Raw genomic sequence first — 12,262 nt, 5'->3', positions numbered from 1 at the left:
AATGGTATAACGAATGCGACAATGCCACTAGAAGGTCAGAAATAGTTCCTGGAACTTACGAATATACAACTGCTGTTTCTTATGGAAACGTAGGTGAGTTTGGAGAAGGTTCTTCAACAACAGTAGATATTGCTTGCGACAGGTTTCATATAATTTCTATTGACAACTCATTCTTATACGTGGAACAAGACATTGAAATAAAACCTTCTGCCAAGTTGTCTGACAAGAAAGGTTGCAATGGAATTTTCTATGTCGGATACCAATATGCTCCAGAAGTTTTCATGGGATATAAGATATATTCTAACTCTGACTTAGTTCAAACAGTAACATGGGCAAACTATGAATGGTTCGCTTTGAGAAACTCAGTACAACCACAAGCTAGAGAACAAACAGACCAATATGCAACTATTGAGAAAATAAGAAGACTTGACCCTAACGTTCCAGGAGTTTATGTTAACCTTTCTGGTTCAGATGGAACTGCTGCCACTAAAGTAAAACTGAAACTTAGAGTTCCTTTGTCATCTTTCCTCATCTTCAGGTTTTTAAGATACTTGCCAAACTGGGCAGGAAAAATTTCTATCGAACTTACTCCAAGCAAAAATAACTTAGTCATTGCACCAACACAAGACCCATTCACTCTTACTGTAGCTGGAACTGGTGGAGCCAAGTTCTGTGACTTTTGCAAAGACAAAGTTGACTTAGACTTTGGTTTCTCAAACTTCAACACTGAAGTAAACTATTATTTCAATGCTGCTGGAACTGCTTGGGACCCAGTTAAGTTTACATGCGAAAAGTTTGAATGCAAGAGAATAGAAAGCAGACTTGCCGTTTATATGTTGGACCCAGATATTTCAAATGCTTTAGCTGCCAAATATATTGCAGTTCCACTTATGTTCCCTATACACCAAATATCTGTCAAAGACTTTGCAGGTGAAGTTGGAAACCAAAGTGCTGACCCAGGTGCAAGAACAGATATTGCCTTAACAACTGCAATGAAACATGCAGATACTATGTTTGTACTGTTCAGACGAACTATAAATGACTATTCTTGTTTCTACAACCCCGGTATTAAATATCATATAAACATAGATGGCAAATATTATCCAAGAGAAGAATATTCTACAGTTGAGGATATGAGGTCATACAACTTGACATTAGATGCTATGAACTTTAACAACAACTTCACAACAACCATTAACCCTGAAATGCAAAGTTCTATTATGCCATATGTGAAAGTATGGACTCATACAGGAGGTCAAAAAACTCAATATACAAATGGAGACCGTTCAAACTTTTGGCTTGGCATTCCATTTGCTGACTCAGAAGACTTTATGGGTGGTATTTCAACTGTTGGTACAGTTCAAATACAATATACTGGTGACAGAGACGGTCCAGATGAATTGAAAGCAAAGAAGTTTACAAAACCAATAGCACTTTTCACGGAAGATGCTCTTTTGAAGATTCGTTCGATGAAACCTGCTGGGGCTCCTCAGATTGGCATAACGACAGCTTCCATCGAGCAGATTTTGGCAGCAGGTCAGTAAGTTGTTCTTGAACTGACTTCTCTCCGTCAAATATTGACAGTACGCCAGTTTTGACATAATATTGTATTATAAACTTTCCTTTAGAAATATCTGTAAGTTTTGAAGTTATATTTTTGTCTGCTTCAAGAACTTTCACCATTTCAGTTATACCAACTTTCTTTGCTTTATGAAAATATTTTGGTTCAGCAAAGACTGCTTATTCTATAACATTTACCATTGTTTGTAAAAGAACTATTCTGTCAATGTATTTGTATTGTTTGTGTGTGTAAACTTTGTTCTGCTTCAATTCGAAGAGATACTCGAAATACGTCCATCTTTTTATTCTAAGTAAAATGTCATTTCCGAAAAATAGAAGCGTAAGTGTTTCAAAAGGTTTAATGGCGGTGGCAGATGTGAAGTTAAATTCACCAACTCAAACAAACAGTCAAAGTGTTATTGTCAATGTCAAAGACAGAGATGTTGAAGTGGGGAAACCATACGAGGACGAAGATGGTATAACAATTGTTCCTGTAAAAGAACAACCAACATATCCTGAAGTTAGCAGAGACTTAAGTTCTGTTGCAGATATTCGAAACGACTACCAACAACTGAAAGACAAACTTCAAACTCAGGAGAAGATTTGTCAAGCTTTAAGTATAATGTTAAACTTGGTCGAACACAACCCTGTAAAAGTGAACTCATATGTCATTGCACCTCATGAAGTTTTGAAAGAACTATTGAAACTTTTGACAGAGGCAGACGATATAAACATCAAAGAAATAGAACCCGACATTAGTTGCTGTGGTGTTTCATATAATGTCATTGACAAGATATACGTTATGAAAGGAGGTGAAACGTTGAACTTAAAGTATAGTTTCCCAGACGTTATAAAAATATTTGACGACCACAACATTTCATTAAAGTTTATTTGCTAAGTAAAAATGTCAAAACTTCTTGAAGATGTTTGAAGAAAAATAATATAGACTTTATTTCATGTAAAGGACTTTACACACTTTTGAACGATATGAAAGACCCTGTTTTGTTGTTCGTGTAGACAAAGGAAAGTTCTATGTCTTTACAAAATATTTGAACTTCTTAGACAGAGAACTTCAAGAAACGCCATGTGAAAGTTTAGATGAAGTTCTTCTCCACTTTCAGAAAAACTTTTAAATATATATAAATGGCAGAAGATATAATGGTTTATACTATTACGACTAAAAACCCTGAGTCATATAATTCTATAAACAACAAACTTACAAAGTCCTCAAGGACGATATTGTAAACTAACCTTAAACACAATGACGACTAAAGCCTGTTTTGCTCTTTTGACACCAGAAGACTTTATTGTTGTGAATGGTAAAAAATACTCCTTTGAAGATACTTACTCAGATATACCACCAACAGGTTTTGTTGACTTATTTAATACTTTAAGTACAGGTGTAACATGTGCTGCAACTAGAGCAGGTTTCATTATGTTTGGATGTCCGACTGAGTTTACTATAAACGATATGAGCTATAATACAAAACTTATTTCTGGTTTTTACTACCAACAGTTTCCTATAACAGGAAAAGGTGTCATACAAGGAATGTCTATTCCATTGACATTAAGCACACCAATCTTATATATTGTTTCAAACTTAGGTTCAAAGTGTTATTCGAATGTCGACAGAAACTATTATGACCAAAAGATACTTATGCGTATAAACAATACTTTCTCTGCTGGTTTGCCTATTGTTCATTCGAATGCAGAATTTTCAACCTTAGTGAACTCAAACACTTTGGCAAGTATAACGTTGACATTAGTTGACGCAAACTTTGTTCCTGTAAAACTTTTATGTCCTATGTATTTGTCAATGACGGCAGAAAGTTTCGAATTGGAAGATGCAACTGGTGAAAGTATTGTATTACAAGAACAACTTCAACAACAAATAGCTCAAGAACAACAAATGCAACAAATGCAACAACAAAGTCAAGAATAAAAAAAATATTTTTTTTTATTTTATAAAAATGTACAGAATAGATGTTTCAGATTTTTATGACTTCCAAGCATTCAGAAATATGTGTCCATTTCGAGACTATAACAAAAGCAGTCGAGAATTTGAAACGTTTAGTCATTTATGTCGACTCTGCCCAGAATGTTATGTTATGAAAGAATGGGATGTAGTCTTTAACAAACCAAGAGCAACAATAGTTTCAGAACAAGAATGTAAACAGAAACTTAAGAAAATAAAAGTTGTACAAGTTGGCATGAAGATGTTAGATGCTTGGGATATCTTATTGTCAAAGTTAGAAGATTTTTCAGTTCGTGGTATAAAGTTCTATACACCTTCTCCAAACTTCTATTCTATCTTCACTGGATATAAATACGAACAAGTAGAATGGAAAGAAAATTATAGAAGCTTGGTTAGACCATGTCAAAGAAATTATATGCAATGGAAACGAAAGAGTCTATGAGTATATCTTATGTTGGTTTGCAAACATCTTACAACATCCAAGTGCTAAAAATGAAACTGCTCTCATTATAATTGGAAAACAAGGAACAGGTAAGAACACATTCTTTACAGATATTTTGTGCAAACTGTTAGAAGGTTATTCGAATCCGAATATGACAAACTTAGAAAACATCTGCGGTAAATTTAACTCTTCAATAGAGAATATGAAACTTATAGTATGTAACGAACTTCAAAGTATAGATACAACAAAAAGTTTTGAACTCAGATGCTTTGAAGAGTCTTATAACACAACAAAGTTGGAGTTGTTGAAAGAAAATATAAAGACCAAAGAGTTTGTGAAAATGTTGCAAATTTCATTATGGTTTCAAACAATGTTGTTCCGATGAAGTTAGAAAGTTCTGACAGAAGATATGTAGTTGTCAGAACGTCAGATTCTCATATGCAAGATACAGAATATTTTTGACGACTTAGCAGAAACTTTGACATCTGACTTTTACAACCTTGTCTCATATTTTATGACATTAGATATTTCAAAGTTCAATCCAAGACAAATTCCACATACCGAAGAGAGACAAACATTGTTAGAAGCAAACAAGAGTGTATATGAACTGTTCATAGATGAAACTGATTTGTGTCATTAGATGAAAGGTCATTGTACGATTCGTATAAACAATTTGTCAAGAATATGGTTATATGACAGCGTCTAAACGAACATTCTTGGCAAATGTCAAAAGTCTTTTAGACGTACAGAATGGTGTATATACAAAGAAAAATTTTTATGAGTAAATTTAAAAAAAATATTTTTTATCCGATAGAAAAGATGACGAATTCATCTCAGTAAACAAGTACATGTCAGGACTTAAAGAAGAACTAGACCCATTCACATATTTGAATGTTTACTTCTACCATTTGAAAAGTCTTCATTCAGCAAAGTTTGGAACATCGAACCAGTTAAGTTTGCTATTGTGACTAAAAATGGTGCGAAATTTGAAGACTTAGACATAGAAGGTTTGTTAGCAGTCAAAGAAAGTTTTGACAGAAGGTTTTCAAACCTTAAAGAAGGCAAAGCATACAAACTTGTTATACCTTATGAACCAAAGAAAGCAGACGACTATGAATATTATGAGTCTAAGATAGTTGACGTTCAAGGTAAATTGGGTAAAAGATTTTAGAGTCTAAGCCAGTGTTTGCTCCTAAAGAGGAAGAGAACATTGACATTGACCCAGAAATGTTCTAAAAATAAAATTTTATTTTTACATGTCAAATTTCTTTTTCTCTGGAACTGGCTCTGGTTCTTTTCTTCTCTTCTTCTACTTTCTTTTCTTTCTTTTCTTTCTTTTCTTTCTTCTTCTTTTCTGGTGGAGTTATGTCAAATTTGGCGCAACTATATTTATGTAAAAGTTCTTTGTCCTTAATAGCTCATCTATTCTGTTTTCTATTTCATCTTCAAGAACACGCATGTATCTTCTTTTGCATTCTAAGAACTTTTTGTTGGACTTCATCTTTCAAGAGGCGTCATCTCTGTCAACAAGTCTGTCATTGACAAATTTTAAAGACTGCTCTGCTTAATGTTTTATGGTTCTTGTCATATTCCCAGAAACAGAACTTTAGAACAAATTCCCCTTTCTTGTTTACACTATGTAAGATTTTATGGTCGACAGATGTTTTGCTGTCGAAAAGCTTGTCTCGAATATAGATAGCGAAATCGCTAGACATTTTCTAAAAGATAAAAATTTTAATTTTTCTAAAAATATGTTAGAAAAAAGTTTGCTGACATTGACAAGAAATTTGAGAATGTTTTAAACAAGAACAAGAGGAAGTTAGAAAATGCTCAGATAAAGCCTATACATGACAAGTTCTTATTTGCTCAGAATGGTATAACAGGTCTAATTGCACCACCTGGGTCGGGTAAGACTTTCACTTATCTTAAATGGCTGCACAACAACAAGAACTAGATGAGAAGAACCCATTCTATGAGTTAGTTGTTATTTGTAGTACTTCTGGTCAATTTGACCAAACCGTCAATTCGTTCAAAGATATTATAAAGAAGTCTAAGTTAGTATGTATAAAAGACTCTGAGTTGTTAGATTGGATAAGAAGTACCAAAGAAGAGTTTTGAAGTACAATGCTATAAATGAGTATATAAATTCGAAGTTTAAAGACCCAAAGAGGAAATGCAGAGAATATTAGAGAAGAAACACTTCAGAAACAAACAGAAAGAGATAGAATACATTTCGAAGAAATTGCAATCTTACGATTGGAAGACTTACCCTCATAGATGTCTTCTTATCTTAGATGATTTCGCCTCTCATCCTTTGTTAAAGAATAGAGAACAAGACATGTGTCGAATTCTTAAGAAGCTCAGACACTTTAACATCTCAGTTGTCATTTGTGTACAGACAGCAAAGAGTTTAAGTAAGGATGTAAAGAGAATACTTACTGACATTGTACTTTTCCCCGGATTGTCCGAAGAATTTCATGGAACTTATGAAAGAGTCCATGGCAGGTAAGTTTGACAGACATGAACTATGGGAGAAGTACAAAGTCATACAAGACCCTCATACTTCTTTCAGAATCATATCTCGGCAAACAAAGTTCAAATTGTAAAAGTCAAGCTTGAAAATGTAAGTGTTTTAGTCTTAGTCTGTTGTGGTGCTGGGGCTGTCGGTTCCTCTGGTTTGGGAATGGACTCGGTTGGTGGAACGTCAGTCATCTGTTTGTGTCCTGTCGGAAGGAAAAACTTTTCCTGTTGGAAGGAAAAACTTTTCCTGTTGGAAGGAAAAACTTTTCCTGTTGGAAGGAAAAACTTTTCCTGTCGGAAGGAAAAACTTTTCCTGTCGGAAGGAAAAACTTTTTCTGAAGTTCGACCAAAAAGTTCTCAATTTTCGAAAATTTGAATGGTTTACGGACGGACAACTGGAAAAATTTTTCCTGTCGGAAGGAAAATTTTTTCCTGTCGGAAGGAAAATTTTTTCCTGTCGGAAGGAAATTTTTTTCCTGTCGGAAGGAAATTTTTTTCCTGTCGGAAGGAAGAGTTCTTCCAGTTGTCGGGAAATTTTTTTCCTGTCGGAAGGAAGGACTCGGAATGCCAGAAGGATTTGACAAGACAATTTACCTTATAGAGCTACCTGAGCCATCTGAAGTCAAGCGTAAAAATAAATGGTTCATTTACTCTGCTTGTTTGAAGTTGTCAAAATACTCTGTTATTTTTTCCTTTAACAATGCAAATCTTCTTTGAAGGTAAGTATTGTACAACCTTTAATATCATAGTGTGTTTGAGGTAACGTATCTTGAACTATTTGTTTCACATCTTCATTTGGGGTCATTGAAATCGGTAAGTTTTCGCGATAGAACCAATTTCTGTCAGATTTGTAAATCTTAGCAAGGTCGTAAAAGCTTTTGTTGTTTCTTCTGACTAAATGCAAATAACCATATCTCTGTCTTCTTCATTTTCATCTCTTCAGTATAAATCATATACTTATAGTTCTTTTCCTTTCCTTTTGGTACCGAACGTGGTATTCTTTTCTGTATGTTTTTGTTCTTTTGCTTCAATGACTTCATCTTTTGCTTGAAGTTTCTTTTCCATCTCTTCACGTTCTTGTCTATGAATTTCATCTAACATCATGAAAAATATACCAAGCATAACGAGGTGAAGCCCACATTGCAACAGCAATTTACAAGAAGTCTATGTACATACCAACCTCTCAACCACTTGGCAAATTTTTACGATTTTCATAGAGTTTTGGCGACCCCGGAAAAGTCGGGGTCGCTGTGCTTCGCTCAAAAGTTCTTTTGTCTGTTGGTTTTTGAACCAATCGTCTGTATGTTTGGTATCTGGAGCAAAACATGCTGTCAAAATACTTTGCATTTGGTACATGTCATCTTTGACCGAACGAATGAGACGTAACTGTTTGTTATACTGAACCCACTCGTATTCTTCATTTATATCTTCATGAACGATAGCAGTTGTTGTGTTCTCTGATGTTGACATATCTGTCTTTACATACAAAATAAAAAAAATATTTTATAAAAAACTAGCGTTATTTTCTGGCTTTCACAAAAGACCAAAAATAAACGCTTTACATGTATTTTTCAGCAACTTCGTCAAATAATTTTATAGCTTTATCTATCTCATCTACTTCAAACGTTTCTTTACCTTTCGTGGGAGCACCATACATTTTCTCAAACTTTTCAAGTAGTTCTGTTTCTGCAGCTCTCATATCATTCACAAACACAACCTTGACTCTATTGACTATACTGTCATATCTTTTAGTTATATTATATGTTCTTCCTATCTTATATCTCTTTGTATTGAAGTCCTTCGGTTTCTGAACGATGTAAAGTAAGCCTTCACTGCAACGTTCCGTATCGAATGAACCATATGTTATGAAGTTATATCCAACAACTGGGTCTAACCATAACAAAACTATTGGTATAAGACTTTTGTCTATAAGATATGCTGCAGTTCCATAGAATCTTACCGATATCATAAGCTCAGGATTTCTTGTCAAAATTTTCTGAGTAGAAGCAGTTCTAACCCAGTCGTGGGATGTTTTCTTTTCTGATAGTGTTAGAATGTCTGACAAAGAATATTTGTTGTATTTCTTTGAGTATCTTACGTTTAAATCACCTATTCTAACCACTTTGGTGTCATTGTCTATCTTTCTAACTGTTTCAAACTCAATGTTTGTCATTTTCTGTTTCTTACATACAAGATAAAAAATATTTTATAAAAACTAACGTTAGTTTTTTCTATCTTGTATAAAAGATATGATTTCAGGGATTTTTTTTACGAAGTGCAAAAGTTCTCTTCGTAAAAAATAACAGTTATATAATGAAATTTGGTCATTTTTTCACGATTTTCATGAGTTTTAGGCGACCCCGGTTTTTTACCTACTCGCAATTTTTTACGATTTTCATGAGTTTTAGGCGACCCCGGTTTTTTACCTACTCGCAATTTTTTACGATTTTCATGAGTTTTAGGCGAGTAAGATTTTCTATCTTGTATAAAAGATATGATTTCAGGGATTTTTTTTACGAAGTGCAAAAGTTCTCTTCGTAAAAAATAACAGTTATATAATGAAATTTGGTCATTTTTTCACTGTTTTCGTACGGAATCTCTACCCTCGGTTTTCCTCGGGTAGCAAACATATGAGGAAATTCATGAAATTTGGTCATTTTTTTACTGTTTTCATGAGTTTTATGCAAGACCGAAAAAAGTCGGTCTAGAGAAATTTCGCTCAAAAGTTCTTGTGTGCTTTGGTTTTTGAACCAATGTCTGTATGTTTGGTTTCTGAACGATGTAAAGTAAGCCTTCACTGCAACTGCATTTACTAATAGTTTATGTACATACCAACCTCTTAAATTTATTGGCAAATTCTTGCGATTTTCATACGGAATCTCGTTCCTCGGTTTTCCTCGGGTCGCAAACATATGAGGAAATTCATGAAATTTGGTCATTTTTTTCAGCAAAAATATATTTTAGGGTAGATGGTTAGATCTCACCTCTTTTCTCACCTCTTTTTTCACCTCTTTTTTTCATGAGGGTCACCAGGTCACTCGGTCACTCGGTCAACTAACATCTTTTTGAAAATGGTGACAACATGACATTTTGACAACAACACAGGAAATGAACTTCATCGTATATGTTTTGTCAAACATGAGCGTAAAAGACCCAAAAATATATTTTAGGGTAGAAGGTTAGATCTAACCTGTTTTCTAACCTGTTTTCTACCCTCGTGAATTTTCATGATTTCATCGTACATGTTTTGTCAAGACTTCTTCGTAATGAGCGTAAATCAGACAAAAATATATTTTAGGGTAGATGGTTAGATCTAACCTGTTTTCTAACCTCTTTTCTCACCTCATGAATTTTCATGATTTCATCGTATATGTTTTGTCAAGACTTCTTCGTAAATGTTTTGTCAAACATGAACGTATATGTTTTGTCAAACATGAACGTATATGTTTTGTCAAACATGAACGTATATGTTTTGTCAAGACTTCTTCGTACATGTTTTGTCAAAACTTCTTCGTAATGAGCGTAAATCAGACAAAAATATATTTTAGGGTAGATGGTTAGATCTCACCTCTTTTCTCACCTCTTTTTTCACCTCTTTTTTTCATGAGGGTCACCAGGTCACTCGGTCACTCGGTCAACTAACATCTTTTTGAAAATGGTGACAACATGACATTTTGACAACAACACAGGAAATGAACTTCATCGTATATGTTTTGTCAAACATGAGCGTAAAAGACCCAAAAATATATTTTAGGGTAGAAGGTTAGATCTAACCTGTTTTCTAACCTGTTTTCTACCCTCGTGAATTTTCATGATTTCATCGTACATGTTTTGTCAAGACTTCTTCGTAATGAGCGTAAATCAGACAAAAATATATTTTAGGGTAGATGGTTAGATCTAACCTGTTTTCTAACCTCTTTTCTCACCTCATGAATTTTCATGATTTCATCGTATATGTTTTGTCAAGACTTCTTCGTAAATGTTTTGTCAAACATGAACGTATATGTTTTGTCAAACATGAACGTATATGTTTTGTCAAACATGAACGTATATGTTTTGTCAAGACTTCTTCGTACATGTTTTGTCAAAACTTCTTCGTAATGAGCGTAAATCAGACAAAAATATATTTTAGGGTAGAAGGTTAGATCTAACCTGTTTTCTAACCTGTTTTCTACCCCAGTTATTTTATAAGCGTTTTACATGGTAAACGTTATTTTTTAAATTTTGTGAAAACTCAACGGTTTGACACAAGCCCTAAAAATTATTTTACTCAGAATTTTGGTCATTTTTCAGCAAAAATATATTTTAGGGTAGAAGGTTAGATCTAACCTGTTTTCTAACCTCTTTTCTACCCCAGTTATTTTATAAGCGTTTTACATGGTAAACGTTATGAATTCGTGAGACTCTAAACAGTTTTGTAGCTTCTATTTCTTCGCTGAGGATATCGAATGTTTTAACTATGCCGAAAGTCTCTTTATATTTCTTCTTGACGTCAGATAGAAGGAAATCGTCAGCAGTTGGATAGTTTTTGTTCAGAAATGCTAACATGTCCATTTTATTTTCTGCTGGTTTTTCTGCTTCTTTCTTTAAGTCTGCATAGTCGTTTCTCATTCTTTCTATCTCTTTGACGGAGTAGTTATATCTCCTCATTGCCGCTTTACATTTAGAACATTGCGGGTTCATTTTTGCGTTATATTCTGAAACCTTACCTGCTAAAACAACTAAGGCGTCAATGGTTTTCTTTAACTCAAAAGCTGCTGGTTTTATTTGTTTGTTCCATATTTTACATCTTTTATCTTTATCTCTTATCTGCCATACACATTCAGCAACTAACGAAACAAAGTTGTCGTAGGTCTTAAACTCCCCAGATTTATATATGTCAGAGATGTTCTTATATAACATGTCGCAATCTTTGTCCATAACCTTATGGTTGCAATGAAATCCAAGGAATTCATAGTTTACCTTTCGTATGAACTTCTTTATTTCTACTGAGTCAGTTGCTTTGACTTCAATTTCGTCGAATTCAGGAATAGTGAGCTTTTGTTGTTGGATTTCAGGTAGTTTAGGCAAATGGTCAATAATGTCCTCCATTTCATAAAGATACTGTTCATTTGTTTCATCTTTCGCACTACAGTCTAAATTACTTGTTAAAAGTTCTTGCTTTATCTTCTGGATTTCTGTTTCAAAAGTATATGAAGAAGGAATGAAGCTTTTCATTTCTACTAACATAGATGTTGGATTCATGACTAACGAGTTTGGTGCTGTTGTTTGAAGTGTTGTTGCTTCGACTGACATTTCTGTTCTTACATACAAAATAAAAAAAAATAAAAAAATAAAACTAACTTTATTTTTTATTTCGGGAAAATTCATGAAAATTCAAGAGGGTAGAAAAGAGGTTAGAAAACAGGTTAGATCTAACCTTCTACCCTAAACATTATTTTTGGGTCCTTTACACTCATTACGAAGAAGTCTTGACAAAACATTTACGAAGAAGTCATGAAAATTCAAGAGGGTAGAAATGAGGTTAGAAAACAGGTTAGATCTAACCTTCTACCCTAAATTATATTTTTGGGTCCTTTACGCTCATTACGATGAAGAAGTCTTGACAAAACATTTACGAAGAAGTCTTGACAAAACATTTACGAAGAAGTCATGACAAAACATTTACGAAGAAGTCTTGACAAATTCACGAGGGTAGAAATGAGGTTAGAAAACAGGTTAGATCTAACCTTCTACCCTAAATTATATTTTTGGTGTAAATTTCA

The 12,262-nt window shown here is 33.9% G+C and overlaps 3 protein-coding genes and 3 pseudogenes across 6 annotated transcripts, besides 1 other annotated feature; 4 read left to right on the top strand and 2 right to left on the bottom strand.

Annotated features, from left to right (window-relative positions):
• Window positions 1–12,262: part of a mobile genetic element that runs on past both edges of the window.
• On the top strand, window positions 1,014–1,544 carry TVAGG3_0159320 (protein of unknown function, DUF4106 family; the record flags this gene model as incomplete). Its single annotated transcript, XM_051224912.1, has 1 exon — window positions 1,014–1,544. A coding segment is annotated over one exon (531 nt), but the record flags the coding sequence as incomplete, so codon positions are not given.
• On the top strand, window positions 1,922–2,378 carry TVAGG3_0159310 (protein of unknown function, DUF4106 family; the record flags this gene model as incomplete). Its single annotated transcript, XM_051224911.1, has 1 exon — window positions 1,922–2,378. A coding segment is annotated over one exon (457 nt), but the record flags the coding sequence as incomplete, so codon positions are not given.
• TVAGG3_0159300 lies at window positions 3,267–3,502 on the top strand (annotated as a pseudogene). The gene has a single exon. A coding segment is annotated over exon 1 (236 nt).
• TVAGG3_0159290 lies at window positions 5,729–6,256 on the top strand (annotated as a pseudogene). The gene has a single exon. A coding segment is annotated over exon 1 (528 nt).
• On the bottom strand, window positions 8,144–8,670 carry TVAGG3_0159280 (organellar and viral DNA polymerase type B; the record flags this gene model as incomplete). Its single annotated transcript, XM_051224910.1, has 1 exon — window positions 8,144–8,670. A coding segment is annotated over one exon (527 nt), but the record flags the coding sequence as incomplete, so codon positions are not given.
• TVAGG3_0159270 lies at window positions 10,860–11,779 on the bottom strand (annotated as a pseudogene). Its single transcript has one exon. A coding segment is annotated over exon 1 (920 nt).

The sequence above is a fragment of the Trichomonas vaginalis genome, chromosome IV, assembly GCF_026262505.1.
Source record: "Trichomonas vaginalis G3 chromosome IV, whole genome shotgun sequence".
Lineage (NCBI taxonomy): Eukaryota > Parabasalia > Trichomonadida > Trichomonadidae > Trichomonas > Trichomonas vaginalis.
The sequence above is the reverse complement of the archived record's forward strand: the minus strand, read 5'-3'. Positions and strand labels throughout refer to the sequence as shown.